The sequence below is a fragment of the Hirundo rustica genome, chromosome 1 (genome assembly GCF_015227805.2).
Source record: "Hirundo rustica isolate bHirRus1 chromosome 1, bHirRus1.pri.v3, whole genome shotgun sequence".
Classification (NCBI taxonomy): Eukaryota; Metazoa; Chordata; class Aves; order Passeriformes; family Hirundinidae; genus Hirundo; species Hirundo rustica.
Window position 1 is genome coordinate 94,942,073 of NC_053450.1, and position 20,174 is coordinate 94,962,246.

At 36.7% G+C, this 20,174-nt stretch overlaps 1 protein-coding gene across 3 annotated transcripts in view; it reads right to left on the reverse strand.

Annotated features, from left to right (window-relative positions):
• DCDC2 (doublecortin domain containing 2) overlaps positions 1-20,174 on the reverse strand; it is a 77,923-nt gene that overhangs the window by 46,395 nt on the left and 11,354 nt on the right. For all 3 annotated transcript variants that reach the window (XM_040058227.1, XM_040058236.1, XM_040058219.1), the window contains 5 exons: positions 18,959-19,010; positions 5,970-6,046; positions 5,719-5,850; positions 1,067-1,210; positions 182-236 (listed from right to left, as the gene is read on the reverse strand). In XM_040058227.1, the coding sequence (XP_039914161.1) occupies positions 182-236; positions 1,067-1,210; positions 5,719-5,850; positions 5,970-6,046; positions 18,959-19,010 (460 nt within the window). The remainder of the gene's footprint in view (positions 1-181; positions 237-1,066; positions 1,211-5,718; positions 5,851-5,969; positions 6,047-18,958; positions 19,011-20,174) is intronic.

Sequence of the window (20,174 nt, forward strand, 5' to 3'; positions counted from 1 at the left end):
TATTACAACAATATTTTCTCAGATTTCTTCTGTCTAATTCACACTGCAAATAGCTACATATTCATCAAGCTTTAATAAGCATGCTACCAGTTGGCTGTGGATTTTTTTCTTCTCAGAAAACCCAAAGGACAGGGAATTTCTCTCTGCCAGAATTTAGCGGAATTAGAAATTTGATACTTACATTGCCTTTAGACCTTCGAGATCCCACAACTGGAGGTTGTACAGAGGTTTTGGAACTGCAGAAATAAGCCACATCTTAGAATTGTGTACACTGTCACTGGCACAGACACTATATATCTACAATCAAGGCAGATAACACCAAGATGGCTATGGCAACAGAGGTAATTTTTTTTTTCACTGCATGTTTTCACTACACATGACTCATTCTGTATACTAGACTATGTTTAAGTCCATAATGATTAGTTTATTCAAACAAGTGCATTATCCCACAATGCGTATTTTATATACCAAAAACTTGCAGAGCACTATCCAGTGAATTACTATGTGAACATTCCTTACGATTTCCATTTCTTTCAATTTATTTAAATAAAATGCTTCCAAATTTTCATGTTTTCCAATGGTACATAAAGCACAAGTTTTTTCTTACAGACACCTAGTTTAGGACTCTATTATGTGATTGTTCTAGCCTACAAAAAATAGACGCAAACATAAAACAATCTTAAAGGAGTACATATTTCACAAAACACTACTAAGCAAGAGTAGATCTAAACTGCTTTAGCTGCACCTAATCTCATTTAGCTCTACACATTCGTATCCCAAGAAAAAAAAAAGTAGGATAACTTTCACTTGGGTTAATTTTTCCCTGACGCTAATTTTGTTATACGTGATCAAGGGAATGCTTCTGAGATGAATTGGTCTTCTGAATTTCCATTTTTGCTTTTGTTACTTTTATCTCAAATTTCTCAGAAGCTGCCAATGAAGTTTTGCATCCATACTTATCCATGCATCATTCTTGGAATAATAATTTTGTACTTTACTGGTGGCACTTTGTAAGCAAATTGATATACGCAAACACAGAAGTGTATTTCACACCTTTAGAACTTACCCCTGTGGCCTTCTTGTTGTAGATTTGGACAGCAGATCACCATATGGCAATTTTTTAAACTTTTCTCTACCCACTGCAACATAAATTTGCCCATTCTCCAAGTCTAATCCATTCTGAACAAGTTTTCCATCTACAGTGTAGAGTCTGAAAAATATAAAAATGCTTATTATAATAACCCTTAACACTCAGGTGCATTAAGAGCACTCAAAGCTGTGTTAATCTAAACTCATTAAATATATGTTGAATTTCGATATATGAAACCAAATAAAGTGCAGTGGACACCATACAATTATCAGTAACTACAACTTTTTTTAAAAACCCCAACCAACCAACCAACCAACCAACCAACCAACCAACCAAAAAACCTAAAACTCAAAAAAACCTCAAACAAACAAACCACCAAGGAAAAATAGCAAAATAACTACTTAAATCACAGTTTATTAAAAACTAACAAAGTATGAGGTGCTATAATAGATTAAATACTCTCATAATTTCTAGAAAGAAATACATTACTCTATACTTCCAAGTTCTTCAAAACCTTTTGCCTGTTGCCTTGGAAGGAATCTATTCCATGAGTTACTGACCCCCTCTCCTACCAAGTTCCACCTTCTATCAGGGAACTATGCAGTAACCTGGGAAGAACAGGGAATTCATGACTGAAAGCCCTATCCACCTAGCACAGACCATGCCAATAATATTGCATTTATATTGTTATATTGTGTAGATCAGAAGGTTGGAACCTGGTGGGAATAACAGGAAATACAGTACTACATTAAAACAAGAAGCCAGGTATCTTGGGCACCTACCAGTAATGACTGTGTCTGTTAGACGAGGTGGATTTTTACCATAATGACTTCTTTTTGAGAAGAAAGAAATGCATCAGGGATTGGTGGGGGGAATTTACTTCCTTGTCAAGTTTGTAATTTTATTTTAGCATGGTCAAAACAGTAAGGGGGAACATGCAATAACAAATTAGCTCTTTCCTAGTTTGAAACTCAACACTATTTATATTTAGTTTAAAAGTCAACAATAAAAACTTTCATTTAAGTCTTAAATGCAGGAATGTTGAATGGCTATATTAACTCCCTTTCTAGAAGCCTTCTATAGGAGCTATACTATGTACAAATTTATAGTCATAAATTTCAACACAATGTAAGGAGATATAAATACATATACACAACCATACAACAAACAGTTGGGGAAGAATATCAAGAGGCTACCTTGAGTATGCCCTTGACTTATAATGTGCAAAAATTTTCAGTTTAATAGAGAAGGAGCTTTTAAAATTGATATATATGATGGCATAACCTTGAATAAACACAGAAGAAAATCATGGACTTTACTGAACCAGGAATCAAAGAATATCTGAGGTTGAACAAGATCTCTGGGGACCACCTAGTCCAATCATGCCCTGCAGAGCAAGAGCAACTAGAGTAGGCTGTTCAGGACTGTCTCTAGGTATGAAGACTCCACGGCCCCTCTGGGCAGCATGTTCCAGTATATGATGACCATTGCTGTAAATTTCTTTTTTCTTCTGTTGAAGTGAAATTTCCTGTATTTCATTTTGTGCCCATTGCTGCTTGTCTTATCACTGAGCACCACTGAGAACAGCCTGGCTCTGTCTTCTTCACTCATTCCTATCAGGTATATACACACGTTTAAAAGATCCCCCTAAGCCTTCTCTTCCTCAAGCTGCATAGTACCAGCTCTCCTCACATGACAAGTATCTTCAAGCCCTCCCTCTCTGTGACCCTTTGCTGCACTTGTTCCAGCATGTCCATGTCTTTCTTGTATTACCCTCACGAAAGCACCCGAATTTTCTGTGTGTCTCCTGCCACATGGGAACACGTTTCTATGTGTAAAGACTGAAAATTTTGAAAGGTGAAATTGCAGCTATTTTAAATCTAGATCACATTGCCGCTTCCTTGAGAAGAGGTATGCTAACTCTGGAGCACCTCCTTTGTATTACTCATATTTATTTCATAGTGCAAACATTCCACAGGCATGCCAGCAATTCAAAGAGCAATTTATGTTTCCCTTCCACAGAGTCAACATCAGTTACACACAAACAATGAAAATAAAACAAGCTATCGGAAAATCAGCAGGAAGCCCATTTCTGAATTAATCTCACTGTGTTCTGCTAGATTGCACTTCGCTTTGGAACTCAGGGGAAAAAACAGCAAATCAAGTGTACTACAGCTTAAGAATTGTTTATATATTTGTATGGGGCTGCAGATATAGAGGGGTACATACAAAATAACTGGGGTGTTTTTTTGTTTCTGATCTTTCACTTTGCTTGTGCTTTAATGTTATATTTAAAGCACAGAAGCTGTCTGCTTAATATAACTCAAAAAAATGTTACAGATTACCTGGCAATCTTTAATTGCATTTTTCACCCTGAAAATAATAATCACAGTGGTGAAATCAAACATAATCAGTCTTAGAAGATGAAAGTGCAATCAAAAATGCATTTTTAAAAAATGGATCTTCAAACAAATAACTAACTAAATTGACTTAATAACTACACACAAGTTTTGTGACACTAATTTCTGAAGCTCCTTTTTAACAATTTCTGAATTTCGAAGCCACAATTTTCACGCACCCACTTTGCCACAACCCTTCACAGACCAGCTGGGTTCTCTCTGACTTGCATTATGTAACAAAAATGTCCTTGTGGTCACTTCCTCTGAGGATGACCTAGGTTTGCCTTGTGAGATGTCATTGGACTTCCATTTTTCTTCCTGAATCCAAGCTAAAAAGTGACAGCCAAAAGAAAGCAAGCATACAGGCTGACTAAGGGAGACAGCAAATGCACAATTTCTGGGACAATATCCCCAAATTCCCAGCTGCTGATGCACCCAGTACCTGCCCATCAGGTTGCTGCACCCCATCCCCATCAACAATCTGGCAAGCAGAAAAGCCAGTTTCCTATCATCTCCTCTCACATATTTCTTGCTTGCATCCCTATTCTGATCAGGGTGATCAATAATTTCTTCTTCTAAAAGCCCCATGTGAAACTGTATGACTAGGTAGCTTTTTAAGTCTTTTAATAATATTGAAAAAACTGCTATGTGCATAATGCAGGTTCTTGTAACTCCACTTATCCTTCTTTAATGAGAAATTAAATCTTCCCAGTGTCAGTGGTTTTACCAGATCTTTCCTGATACTAACATAGCTTCAGCAAACCCCAGCAAGTAATGTGTAACTTATTAGAGAACTATGATCACTTTATTAATAGATTTAATATACATTTCTAGTATTTTAAGGAAAAGAAAATGAAAACTGAGTTAATAGAAAACCAGCAAGGGGAAAACATTAAATAATTTAAAATGTCATGTACATTATCTTATTTTTGAGGTATTAAAGATGAGTGCTGAAGGGAATGTCTCAAAAGGAATCTCATTTATATATTGAATACTTTCATGTACAATATTCAGTTTCACCAGAGTGATACCAAGTAATGAGAATAAAATGTGAAAGATTTTTAAATTGCTAAACAACCTGAAAGCAGAAAGAATTGGTATGTTGTAAATGTCTTTTCTCGCTTTGTTCACTTCTGAATTATACTAGCTGAGAAACAGATCCAGAAAACTTCAACATATGCAGGTTTACTTTACTGCAAGTGAAAGTCCTAAGTAGCCAGCTAATAGGAGCAAAGAAGTGCAGGAGCTAATATTCCACAGCATTACCTTAATCTTCTCTCGCCTATATCAAACAGGAAAACAAGCAGAAGAACTAAAACACTATCTTATCTTTACTGTTTTGAGAAAGATTTTGCAAGCTTAGCCTCAGACATTGCATAGGCTGTGAAGAATGATTTTCCACAAAAGGTCCTTTCCCACCTGATGAAGAGATTTCTGTAATGTGCTCTGCATGGGGCAACACTGGAATGTCAGCAATTTGCTTGCACAGCCCACTCACTGCAGTGCTTCTCACGGACTTCACATCTACCATTTTGCTCTAAAACTTATAACAACTACCAAATGCCATTTTAGGTAATGTATTTTTCATTGTAAAAGCCTTAAGAGACTGAAACCTACCTATCCAAGAGGTCAACTCTTATTCCTCAGATACCTCAACAATCAAACCAGCTGAGAAACTGGAAGAGGCAAACCCCAACTACAGCTTTGGCCTTGGCTTTTATTAAGAGACTAAGGGCCAAATATGAAGCACATCCTAGTCTTGACCCCAAAGAATCTGTAATATTTTCCTTGAAGTTGCTTACCCCAATGAATTTAAAGAACTACCAAAATTAAAAAGTAACACAGATAACAGGTATCTCACATTCCAAACATCTTTACCAACTTTACTATGCTCGTTTATTTAATTATGATATGTAGCTTAATTATTAGTACTAATTGTATTGCATTATTATTGCATTATTACAGGCCTGCTAATTAAATAAATAATTATTAAATAATATTTTTAAAATATCAGCTTAAGCAAATTTCCGTTATTATTTTTTAAAATAGTTGTTGAAATGAAACCTGAAGGTTACTTGGAGTCGACATATTTCCACTTAGTGGTTTTTTGACGTATTTTAATTTTCTTACAGTGAACCTTCCCATAAAATAGGAATGATCCATTATATCTACCTATGGAGTTTTGGAAACATATAAAATGTATCTTGCAAATATTCAGCTTCCTTATACCTGTGAACAGCTCCACTTCTGAGGGTTACTTTTCCTGTAACCATTTCAAGAATATGATCCCAGTGGTCCAGTGTTTTCCTGGGAATGAGGAGGCGCACTGCAGGGCTAATAAGGTCTCCATTAGCAATCAGGCTGAAATAGAGCAAAGTAAACTAACTTGGAGGAGCATTTTAAACAAAGCTCACCTGAAGTGAACACACTACCTCCACCCCCCCTGAAACGGCAATCCACTAAGTGAAAATTCTACTTACAAAATAGTGTAGGGCTCCTGGAGAGGCTTTCGAAACCGGGCTGACACAGTGATCCTACTGTGAGTAACTGGCTTGACCTGCAAGAACAAAAGAGGAATTAGAAGTTATGCAGTCTTCACAGTCGGAAAAAGTTTACCCTGACCACCATCAGCAAGTGGGACAGCATGTCTTTAAAGCATGTGTTTTATTCCATCCCAGCTTCACCTTCCACATAGCACATATAATTACTGCTGCAGGTTTATGTGTGTTATGGATAACAACCACAGCACAGCATACCATAGTGCACCATGGCACAATACATGGTTTGCACTGAGAAGACAGAATTGTATGAACAGCTTTGGTTGTCTTACAGACCCAAAGAAATACTCCCAAATTCTGTTCTTGCTGTCTCAGTCTTTATTGCTTATAATCATGCTGCAGGCAATTTAACTATTTTCTCTTTTTAACAATAAATGCCATTGCTAGATATCTCTGCTATTATAATAACTACTTTTGGTATTGTACAGGCCTTTAAACCAAATCTATCAGTAATATAAAGGTTCCTGAATACTTTGCTCATTTTAGAGCAATGACTCAAAAACGAAGTGAACTGCAGATTTTTAGCCTTCAGAATAATACATAGGCTACTTAATTCCCAGCATTATTCCCTGTACTCTTTTGAATAGACACTGCATTGAGATCAACATTAATGTTGTTATTCTGAACACAAAGTTAAAAATAAGGATAAACCCAAACTCCAAAATCATTAGGAAGATTTGATTTTTTTAACTCTTCATCATTAGCAAATCCAAATAAGGTGTTAAACCCAAACAAACATTCAAAAGTAATAGTACATACATTAACAAGTTGGGTACATTTCTTAAAAAAAATACCATAAAAGCTTAAAGGATTAAATAGCCAGCAAGCAGAGAGACATGCTTTCAAATAGATGTACAAAGTTTATTTAAACTGGAAATTTTCCAGTCACCATGTAAAGCAGTCTAATGACATGATATTCTGCAGTTTTATCACACTCTGTGCTAATTTAACCAATACTTCTCATTTAATTTGTGGGAAATTATCTGTATTCCAGTGCTTTAGTCTTTCCTTGAATTTTCACACAAACTAATTTAGTAATGACTGGAACGCTTTCCAGATCTTTCTCTTGCATACACTAACAAGAGAGGTGCTCAACGTACTAGATATTCCAAACAGGGTAAAATTATTATTAAAATAATCAAATCTGACTTCCCACATGAGTCAAAGAATGTCACACAGCAAATTCTGCACTAAGCACATAAATTCTGGAGGAGAGATAGCAAACTTAGGAGAAAAGGAACCAACAAAAAACAATAGTTGCACTCCTTAGTGTACAATAATTTCAAGTAAAATTCAACAGGTAAAACTGTTGAACAAAATCTGTTTTCAATGTCTGCTGGAAAAGAAGCATATTTATTCTGAATTCAACTCACTTCAACTTTCTGCATTTTTCAGAGGTCCTTGTAAGCTGTGTAGCCCTCTCAAACATCTGTTTTTTGGGAGACACAGAGGACATAAAAGCCCACAGTGATCATGGATGGAGAAAGGCAGGATCAGCCTTTGCACAGATAATTAGACAAAAAAGAATAAACAGAAGCAATCATCCCCAGAAGGGCATGGTGATTTGAAGCTCAGTGCAAAGGGATATTTTGGCCAGAAACATCTACAAGACGAGAGACAGCAAGAAAGAGACAGTTACTATTGCATTGTGCCATCATTGCTTGCAGACCAGACTAGGAAGCAGACTCCTGACATGGCTGGGAACCTTCTCTTTACACAAGCAATTCACAGGCCATTTGCATTTACTCCTTAATATCTATTTTGTAGATGCATGTTCATTTTGGTCTCATACAAAGAAAAAAATTGTACTAGAGTGTACATAAGCTATGCACTAATGCCTAAGGTAATTGCAGTTCACAGTCTTGCTGTTAACTCCAGTGTGATCTGAATCAGGTCAAAGATTCAATCCTACTACTACAGGCTTGGATAGAGAAGTAAGAGGTTGTTATCATACAGCTCATTATGGGAGGCAAAGACATTTTTTGAGAACTTCCAAACAACTTAGGAGCTCAGCCACTCTTGCAGAAACATTTGAAGCATATTCTTCAGAGCATAACTGGTCATTTACATCACCAAAATTTGAAATTAAAATTTACTGGAAAAAAAAAGAAAATATACATTAAACTGCAACATCTGAAAACATTTCTATTGTTGCTGTCAGCCATTAAAGGTTTATTTTTCTCGGTGTAAGCAATCTAATAAAGAGCTTCAGAATACAGGAGGAAAAAAAGGTAACTTTCCAAAGATTATGCTACTGTAGGTTAAGACAATACCAATTTACTTCCATAGCATCAGGTCCTTTTGTTTAGGCTCCAAACACAGGTTGCACACAAAATGGGAGTTACTGAACCTTGGATGCCCTTACACCTTTCTTTGTAGCTGGTAGGTTGCCAGGACAATCCCCTATTGTTGTAGTGTATTATTTGGGTTTATATTGTATTTCATTTTATATTGGGTTTTGTAATGGTTTCTTCTGTACCACCCTGTTCCCCTGGAAAATGTATCATCCCAAGGTTTGTCCCTGCTCCTTCTCCCTGCCCATCCTTCCACACTGGAATGTAATCCAACTCTGTTCCACACCCACCTTATTCCTGACTGGGTAGTAGCTTGTTCCTGCCTCCAGCCCCTTCCCCCTGGGTAAAAGCCATGGGACCAGGTGGAAATCTCTCTCTTGGGACCAGGACAGGGATGGGGTCTGGACTGGGCTCCTGACCTGCAGGGGCAGGACCACAGGAGAAACACTGAATAAAGCCGTGATTCCCCCTGGACCTAGGGCAGACTCTTTCCTTTTGCCATTGACGGATGCCTGCTCTCTCTAATGGAAAAGGTTTGCAGCCTCTGGGCTCTTTTAAAGCCCTGAAGGGAAAAATCCTTCTGGCGTGGTTTCTCTCTCAAGCTAGCTGAGGTAAAAACGGAGCCGGGGCTCTGGGAGAGAGAGAGCCACGTCACCCTATAAAATATCCAATACATAAATAGTAAAAGAAGTTGATTCCACATCCATTCCTGATGCTCACTTTCACTGTTCAAGTTCTCCAACAATCTCTCCAAACAGTCCATCAAGCGAAGTCCTCTGATGTAGTCTGCAACACTCAGGTTCCAATGTTCCACACCTTACTGGAACAGCTAGAAAACATTCACTAAGTACAAAGGAGCCCATAAGGACTGTACTAGGTTATATATTACTGTTACTTAGTTGTTCCTGTAGGCTGATAAAATCATTAATTTTGGTGTAGGCTCCTCAGAAGGCCATCAAGTGATTGCACATAGCCCAGTCACAAGACCCTAGAGAAAACAATAACCTGACAGATGTGACGAGCTAATTTATTATTTGAAGGATTGTATTTCTGCCAATAATAGATACTGAGGCATCAACTTGGAAGTTTGTCTTTTGGATTGCTCTCTGAGGATCATTAATATTTCTGGCAGCCTTCTGCCACAGTACAAGTTTAGGCATGTTATTAAACAAGCAGACTGCAGGGAATTATAACATGGGACCAGCTTGGGTCAAGACTAAATATTTGTCTGATCTACCTAAACATGGCCTAAACTGGAACAAAATATAAACTTGTATTGTTTGTCTAAGCCTGTTTAAATCAATGTACCTTTTGTATTAAAACAAAATGAAGAGAACATGTAAGTGCAATAATACATTTGATAAAGTGAAACTATAAAAATCAGTGCAAGGAAGCATGCTCTGAAGGCACGTTTTATAAAGATCACACTTTACTGTGATTAAAAAAAAAAAAAAAAGTAAGAAAAAAACCTAACACTTACATACTATATGCCTTTCTTCTCATTAATCTGACTGTTCTGTTTGTAGAGTTTAGAATAACTTCTGTCTGATCAATGTTATGTTATTTGTGGTCATGAAAAGCAAGGTACCTAACCTGAAAATACAGAATTACACATTAATAAAAGATCAAGTGCTCAGCCACAGTAAATCAATTTAGTTCCTTTGAAGCATATGGAGTTCTACTAAACCATCCCAGCAGAAGACCTGGTGCAGGGTTTAATTAAAGAATACATAGTTCTGCACCTATTATGTTTGTAGGAGGCACCACAGTCTCCCAGTCTGGAACAGCCTGACCCCTCTGGCACTGCAGAGTTACATATTAACAACAAAGTGGTCTTGGGTGAAAGTTTTGCTTACATTGAGACCAGCATTCATAGCCCCCTAACCCCTTTATTTTCTTTTCATTTCACCAGCCACATTCTCTGATGATGTAAATCAGCACTTTCCTATTTACGTCAGCAACTGCAAACAGATTTACATTAATCAGTGGTCTGATCCCATTATGATTTTATCTTTAAATTTTGTACATTTTCAGTTTGTTTGAAAAGACCCATGTAGGGACACCTTCCATTTCCTACTGACAAATGTTGCCAACAATTAATAATTTGTGAAGAGATACTTATCCAAAGTATTACACGACAACACACAGTAGCAATATAAAGTGTCCAGGGAAGGAAGGAGAAACTCAGAGAAAACTTTATGCAAGCTGGAATCAATCAGTCCAATGAGAATTTGCAAGGCAAGAAGAGCTACACACAGTTGGAAATACACCATGGGATCACAGACACTCAAAAAATCATAATTTTATTTTTCTATTCTTAAAAAAAAAAAAAAAAAAAAAAAAAATCATACAGAGCCTCTTACAGCTTACTTCAGAGAGCAGTTATCATCTGTGAAAATACTTTGCAAAGCACTTTGCAAAGTCTGGGAAAAACAAAACAGCTAAATTCAGCACAGGCTAGGTTCTGGGAACGGGAATCATTCTGTGGTGTTTGAGGATTCTAAAAACACTTGAATCTCAGAACATATTTTACCAAGTTTCTTGGAGTCCAGCTTTCATCTTCAGTCATAATACACTGGGGTTGAACTTGTGATTAGCTCTGAGTGTCTCCTAACAGTCCTTTGTAAATACAAGCACACAGCACATCAGCATCGAATTGAAGAAAGATGATAAAATCCATGTCCTCACAGCTGTTTGTTCTAAACAGCATCCTATATATTTTTCACTTATAAGATGTGCTAAACATAGCTATATTCTAAATACATACAAAATTTAACAAACACAAACACTTGAAAAACACATACAACACATTGTTCAACGTACTTTAGGTACTTATATCTTCCAGTGTTGATTGTTGAAAAAAAAAGCCCAAAAGCAAAGCTAAATGATCAGCAGCCAAATCATTACCTCAGGCATACTGTCATATTTTTGTGAAAAAAAAAATTTTGAATTAGTCTGTGCACATCCACATGTACACTTCAATATAATGCGTGTGTATGCATAAATATATACACTAACACAATTTTAATTTAAAAAATGCTGTTAAAATTATGTTCAGCTGACTACATAAAAACAAATTAGAACAGTAAGTTTTCTAAAGCTATTACAGCACAGGAAATATCTGTTTCATAGAAACATGTCTTTTTTTTTTTTTTAATGGGAATTTTTATACACATTGACAAAAGATGCAGAGTCAAACTCATGAAATAACTAAAAGCATGCCACTCTTTTTTAGAACACTATGGATGGGCTTGCTTATGCAATCTTTCTAACTCCAAGAAGAGTTACATTGCAAAAAGAATGTCACACATATGGCATTAAATGGAAATCATCATTGAAAATGGCTATTCATATAACGACTCTGAGCAAGGCACACATTGGTTTGAAGTACACAGATAAAAAATAATGGCTTCTACTTCTTTCTTCAGACACATGCTAACCAGTAAAAGGTAATAAACATAATCTCTAACATGGAGATGTATCAAAATGAAGTTTGTTTTGCTTGGTGTGAACCTATTTGCTGATCCCCATGCACAGAGTTTTTGCTTCTATGAATGCTGCACTATATTCCTCAACACTTACTATAAAAATATAGACTGGAAGGTGGGACAGACTCGGAAAACTACTCAACCTCCTCTTGGCTACTTGGGACTTGCAAGCGGCACATGACACTTCCCAGAGTCAATCCTTGTATATAAGAAAAGTATACAGTTCATGAATTAGTATTTTAACTGGCCTCTGAAAATGCCAGTCTACATATTCAGTTTCTAAAAAGGTGATTTTTATGCACTTGAGAATAGGTTCAAATAGAAATGTGCCATTCTTAGCTTTTCTTTTCCTTTCAGTGTTCATTAAGTAATTAGACATATGCTAAATACAGAGGTCTGGTAGCACTTTCACGGTGCTGCCCTGAATATGTACACCAGTTACCCATAGCTAAGAAATGGTATCACTAACTTATTTCCTTTCCTTACCAGAAGTGTCCTCTCATCAAAGGGGGCAATTAAACAGCTGCATGATTTACAGGATAACATATACAAAGCCACACTGGACAGTAACAAAGCAAGAGTCGAAAAATATAATGTGTCTGAACCAGATGCTCTATGCTGCTTGTGTCTGTACAGGTTTAAGAGCTGGCCTTTCTTGTTGCTACCAGTATAGTCCTGTGTGCTATGAACATCTCACTCAATACTCACGTCACTTTATAACTAACGTTTTGAACCTTTAAATATTTCAACACAATGTCACATTCCAAATTTATCAGCTCATGCAATGAGCCATGGCCCTGCCAGTTTGTTACAATGGCCTCTGATGGTTTATTAATCAATGTATCCAGGGAAATTGAGAACAAATATTTACAATTCCCTGGGGTAGAACCGGGGTCAAAAGAACCAAAACCCCATTGATACACACCATCACCACCCTGTGATGTGAAAGAAAGGAATGTTCAGGGTTCAGTGATCAAACCCAGACTAGAACAATAAGTTTTCTAAAGCTATTACTGCACAAAAAAAATTATCTATTTCATAGAAACATGACTTTTTTTTTTTTTTAATGGACATTTTTTACACACTGACTAAAGTTGCAGTTAAACTCACTGAGGCATTTGCCTAGTACAAAACCATTTCAGTTATCGTATGCAGTAACTAACCCAGACAATCCACATTTCCCTGGCTACTTTGCACTGCAGAGATGGTACTCTGGATAGTACAAAACAGCCTTGAGCCAGAGACTATGAGGTTGTCTACTGATATGGATACAAAGCAACCCGCAAACTGCTATTAACTGAGCAACAGGCCACAAGACCACAGCTGCACACAAACTTCTCAGCCCACATAAAACATGGATGAGCTGGAAATGAGCTATTCCACAGCAGACAGTTGTGTAGTAACTAAGGGAGCCTTCTAGACTGCAAAGCGCCTACAAAATTCCCAGAGAGTTTAAAGCCAACCTGTTCACCTGCAAGGTAAATCACCCTCCTCTTCAGCCACGGTAAGTGAAATGGTACATTAATGAGTAAATCTCACCTTAGGTAATTACACCCTGGAAAGAAAAATTTTTCAGTCTGGATCTGCCACAATTTTAGGACATTGTACTAGTGGCTGAATCTTCAGCTGGGTTAAGTCAGACTTGGCATGGGCTTACATGCCCAGACACTTAGCCTGTGCAATGCTCCAAAATAGATCACATCTATGTTCCCTCTGGATCCCAAGAATAGATCCCGTTCCTTCTCTGAATTGCATGATGCTGTACCCACACTGCTTACAACACACACAATGATGGCATCCATAACACAGAGTTTATTCAAGCAAAGGAGATCCTGATAATAATTTCTGACACTGACATGATAGTGACCATTCTGATTCTGACTGGTTATGCCTCTCAAATTTTTTGTATTTTCCCCAAATTCCTTAGACTAATTAAACCAAAAGGAAGTCTCTGGCCTTTACAGCTCATCAGAAGGACCTGAGGCTAGGAACAGACAAAAGATCAACAACAACAACTTTTTTTTTTTTTTTTTTTTTTCCGTTCACCATTTTTAATCAAAGGCAAAATTGTTAATGTTTTAAGTAAGTCAATTTAATATACAGCAAGAAATCATTAACGAGACTAACACATGCCTCATTAAAAGCTTTAATACTGGCACTGCTTCACTCGCTCCCGGCCTCCTCACAGGCCAGAAAGACCAGTTACCCTGCTGAACAAGGCAGGTGTTAATCAAGGAAGAGAACAACTTTCAAGTTTCAGATCAAACTCAATAAAGACCATGGAATTCTCCAGTAGCATGAGTAGCAAAATCTTTCTGCTGCTCAAAAATTCATTAAATCCATTTGTAAGCAAGCTGCTTATCAAAATACTTGAAACTGCAGAGTTCAGGTAATAAAGAAGTATACAAAGAGAAATTTTATGCATCCATAGTTTGAATAAGGTAAAAAAGGGCACAGCTTATCTTATGATGACTGGGCAGTTCTTCTCTGATTCCTCCTGGTATTAGGCTGTGAACACTCAGGAAGAGTATTTGTTTTGTATGTCTTGTTGTGCTAATTATGTTACCAGGATACTAAATACCAAACAGTGGCATATCACATTTAACTATTAAAGATGTTGCTCAGGAGATTACATTTTTTTAAAACTTTACATTTTAACAGTCTTATTCCTTAAAATACACTTACAGCAGAATTACTAATTAATTTAGCATGAGAAAATGAGGAAATTCTCGCCCAGTCTGTGACACCAGCAGCAGAAGAAATCAAATGGGTCAGATATGGAGTAGCAAGAGGGTTTAGTTTTGCATTCTAGCACTGGAATATGAAGTGGACCTTTATATACAACTTGTTACCAGCCATACAGTATTTTGTGTTTAGCAATTTTGGGAAGCACAAATAATGTTTGAGGTTTTTTAATCCTTAGGAAAGAAGCTGGAAAGAGTATGTTATGTAGTTACATTGTTTTGACATCAAAAGACTGTAATTTGCACAGCCTGGGATAATTTCTATCAGTATCTATCCAGTCCCTTTTACAAAACTATCTTCTGTACAGAGAAAATATCCATGAACTATTTCTAACTGACAGTTAGATGTTAAAGTGAATCAAGAGCCTCAGAATTGAAAAATGACAAGATTTTTCCTATGATTAAGCATGTATGTTGTCAAACATGATAAATAGCAGTTTTGAAATAAAAAATAATTATAACTACTGTGATTTTTCATGAGAAGGTACTTGAAAAATAATTACTCATGTTAAGTTAGATACAAGGTATATCCAGCATTAATATACCAAAATATTTTGTGAAATCAAGACAACATCAAAAACTTCCAAAATGCAATTTTTACAGATAAGTCCAGTCATACTATTGCTGAGAGGTGACTGATGACTTTGTCAAGCAGCAAAGGATGAAGAAAAAGAACTGCCATAAATGATACTATAATAATTTAATTTTGAAATATGGAGAAACAGAGAGAAATGCAGGATTTGCAAGTCTTCAAAATACTTTTATATCATCATCATCTTAGATGCTTTTGGGGAAAATTTTAGTGCTAAGTTCATATCTACCACATCTCAAACATTGTATTCTCACACCTTCCTGTCATGGTGCTCACCTCTTCCATCAGCACTGGACAACAGGGAACCTTTCCTGTCCCAGGACCTCACCAAGAACACAGTGGCCAACTGACCTACACTGAGATTTGTCAATCAACTATGTCTGGTCCACAATAACCCCCCAGCACCTGCTAAGTGATGGGTTGTACCTGGAGACCACTGGTGGAAGACTCTGCAGTCCCACTTAATCACAGGCACAAACACATTCCGTGAAGCTCCCTAGCAAGCAAAAGTGCTTTACTCCATGTCCTAGCCCATGTCTGTGTCATCCAGAATGTGACCAATGTGAGAACTGATAGGCACTGGATCAGAAAAAGAAGTTTTAAATTTTATAAGTGTTCAGACATTCACTCAAATCTTGTGATCAGTAAGTGTTTTCACTAGGGAGAGGTGTTCTGAAGGTGTATGCAGATACAATTGTGCAGGTTCATACATGTAGGAAGGGTTTGAGAAATCTTTACTAATCCTCTGAAGAATAACTCATAAAAATATTTATTATTCCATTCAACAAATGCTCCTACAAATGTGAGCACACCTAAACCAAATGATAAAACAAGGAGTTGCAATCAAAAAAGAGTTATGGAACAGTAAGTTTATTTAAAACAGTGAAAAAGTGATTTATCACCGAGAAAATGTGACATAGTTGTGTCAGAACTGCCCACACAATCACCTTGTCCTAGAAGCCCAGGAGAAAAAGTCAAGGGCAGACCAAAAAACTCAAAGTTCTTATTACCTAAGAAGGTCAACCAAGGGCAAATGTATAAACAGTAGAGTAGCCTACTGCAGGCCTACTGTGGCCTTCTGATAACAGATGCTGTTCCATCCAGACAATATATATAACCTTCCTTTTTTTTTTTCAGTTGCAAGAGACTGATTCTTCAATATCAAAATACTTCTGCTTTTCTTGGGTACCTGTAATTCTTTGCTGTTACAATATCACACAGCAAAGTGAATTTACTAGTGTGTTCAAAGAGTAGCTGGTCATAAGAAGTCAAAGAATAAAGGCCGTTTCAGCTGAACATATTTTTATGAAGCAAAGAGAGTTTAAAATAAATAGCTGCTGACGGGATTTGCAAATACAAAAGCTCAGTTGACTCTTCTTCAGCTTGCCAAGCCAAATGGCAAGTAAAAATCATCTTTCTGAGTGCAGAGGGAGAGACCATCTAGATCAGACAGTGACTAGAGAAATATAACTGTCCATACTTCCCACATTATAATTGGAAAATAACATCCAGTGCCTTTTAAAAACAAATAAGCTTACAATAAACAACTAGTAACTCTGTTGGTCCGTATTTTCTCAAGAGATTAATTGTTAGATTCCTCAAGCACATCATTTAACATGTATTTGGACTTGCACAACAGCTTTGGTACAAAAGGGATCTCTCTTGCAAAACAAGCAGCTCAGTTGCCAAAAGAAGTGATGGATGGAAACGTACCTGAGAAAGAGTTTATAGCAAAGCTTTAGCTTGGGTCAGGATGAAATCTTTTTACTATTTTGCCTACCAGTAACACAACTGTTAAAATTTTGAGATGTATTATTACAGCATGTTGGCTCTGCCAAAGGATTTACACCATATCTTGAACATCAATTTTTTCTTGCTTAGTTCTAGTTTGACACAGATTTTCTAGTTATTTGCAAATTTAAAGTAATTGAGATGTTCACTTGAAAGAACAACATTAAAGTGCTCCCAAAAGCAGATGTCAGGCATTTAGCAGATTAACTAACACAAAAGAAAACATACAGATGCATACAAATACACAGTGAACAGCTGCTGCATAAAGTTTTCTTTGTTTTGACTCCCTGAACACTAACCAGAATCAGAAATAGATATTTTTAATTGTTTTAGTGGAGAAAATGCCAAATTACATGTGCTTGATACAATCAGAATTGATACCCTTGTACTTAAGCATGACAGGAATACTGCTGCCTCTCTTGATCCTACAACAAATCTAGGGTTTTGATTTCTAAGTGAACATCTGAAAAAAAAAGTAAAACCAGGACTTGCTGCCTCATATCATTTTAACAAAAACTAGTTTAGGCATTAAAACTTCTGTTACTAGTCCCCTGAAAGTTCACTCCCAGGATTAAATTATTAGGGCATGAAGACAATTGTATTTTTCATAAGCCCAGATAAAAATCTGTAGACTATCAATAGGTTTCATCTCATTTTTATGACTTCTCTCCCCAGATAAATCAATCATGTTAAAGTTAAATTCAGCACAGGGATTTAAGCTCTCCACAGGGAGACAGTGGAGATTGCAAACATAAGTCAAATATGAAGAAGAAACCTGAGGTAATGGAGGGTTTTTACTGGGTTACTTCAAAGCCCTGAGACATGGCTGAAAGTGTTAAGATAATATGCAGTGAACACTGATTCCAGACAAAATAATGAAAGCTTCTTTTATCAAACATGCCACTGTAAGTAAAAAACCTCACAACTTCTACAACTACTTCTCCAACTGCACAGGCTTTCTGTTATATCAAAAAACTTCTAAGGATTTGCAGCAAAATAATCAGCCTTAAAACCAGCCTTTAAAAGGGAAGGCTTTAGCTGTACTGATAACTATCCAACTAAGAATAAATTTACAGGGTAAATGTAGCAGCATATCAAATCTTCAGCTTGGATTTGATCTTTCTGTTCAGTGAGCCCATTCAAAAAATACGGGTGACAAGTTATGCTCAATTATAAAATTGTTGTATTTCATAGCCTCTGAGTAAGAATATCTGAGTATCACAGTAAAGGTTATTAGAGCAATTTTAAGGATCTTCTACTACAAGGTGTCCTACTGTCTGATGACACCTGCTTATAAAACCATTGAATTGTTGAAAATGTGGCCTGAGGGCACAAGGCAAAAGAAATCAAAAAACAAGCGAGCTGATGCTTCTTGTGAGGCAGTTGTCATTCCAATGCTTCTTGGGAGTCACTGCTACCTCCATACACAACAAAACAGTAAAAATAATGCAGAGCTGTGCATCTCACGCAAATCCACATATGATGCTTTTTGAAGCTTACAGTTATCTCCTCCGATTTACAGTGTCAGCACTGTTGAAGAGAAACAACTGAGCTTGGCAAATATGGACTGGAACTACTTAGAAGTTTACACTGGCATTTTTCAAACAAAAATGTCCCTTCTTCAGAGGAAATATAAAGTTTTGAAGAAAATTTGCTGGTCCAAAACTTCCAAAATTCTCATTCCTACCATATTTTTTTTCTGCAAGTACAAATCTCCCTTAGGTTTACAACCAGATTCAATGAAGACAACAGGAGATCTTTTTTCTTACTGATTTTTTAACTAGATGTGACAATTTAGAAAGCTGAGCAGAAGATAGTCAACGTACCATGCTCAGAGCAACCAGAGTAACAATCACTGAAGAAACATGTGAAAAGTGGTAGACAACTCTATTATTATAAAATTAAACAAAGTAAATGTATATTTTAAAAAATCAGGCATGAATGCAGGCATGTCACTAACATAAACTGCAGGCTTACTTCTTCAATACTTTAGCCATCCTACCTCATTATTGACTTCAGCAGGTTTTTTCTTTGTTTCTCCAATGTCCAAATAGCTGTGGAAAGAAAACAGGTTTGATTATTTATAGGAACATCTAACTTACACAACACAAATATTCTATACTTTTTTCATACATGAAGGTTTTAAAATGTGTTATGCTTCAAAATAACATAAAAATAAGTAATTAATATATCATGTTAATTAATATTAATTAACTCAATATAAATCTTCAGGCTAGCCCTCTGGGCTAAAAAAAAAGACAGGGGAGAACCAACCTCCTCCCTTCAAATCACTGGTGATTAGAAGAGACTATCAATAAACCCCTTGTCAGAAAGAACCTCATATAAAGCTGTGAGATGGATCAATAACTCTCAGCACAGTATCACCTTACCAGAGTTTTCAAAGACATCATCTTGCCTATGAGTTTGTCACAGTGAATCTCTGATAGATTTAAAGCTTTCCTGCACACCTGAGTTTAACTCAAGGCATCAGCTAAAGTTAAAAAGGATCTACACGACTTGGGTTTCAACGGAATGCAGACACATCTGAATGCTCCTTACTTGGGGCTGGATGAACCAGTAGTAGCTTCATAATTATTTTAAGGATAAAATACAAACTTTAACTGGACAAGCAAACAAAATATTGTCCATCTATTTGGACAATATAAGGTTATCTTTGTAATGTTCCCTGATCTCACTTCCAGTGGGAAGGTGCTTTACCAGGTGTTTCAGACCAGAAGACCTTATTTGAGAAGTCAGGTATACTTAAAGCCAAGCATCATTGCAGGTTCACCAACAACCTCAGATCTCAACATATCTGCAGCACTTCAGTAATGTCACACTCTGCAGTTAATAACTGGGATCAGTTTCATTTGCCAGAAGAAACTTTCCTACTTGGCCAAAGTTAAGAATTCATGGGACTTGAATGAAGGTGCAAAAGCATCAAAGTGGGGGGGGGGGGAAGAAAAAAAAAAAAAAAAGAGAGAGAGAGAAAGAAAAAGTATCATTCTTTGAAAGAATGTCAATCATTTATCAAGGTTATCAAGGTACCACAGAATGGTCGAAGTGATTTCAAGGCTTTCAAGGGCTTGTGAGGGGACAGTCAGACACAGCAAAGCTGCCGGGCCATGCTTGAAAGTGCATGCCAATGTTTTGAAAAAGGTAAGTGTAGCAACATAGGGTAACATTTTTAAAGGCCTCATCTTTAAAAATAAATAAGA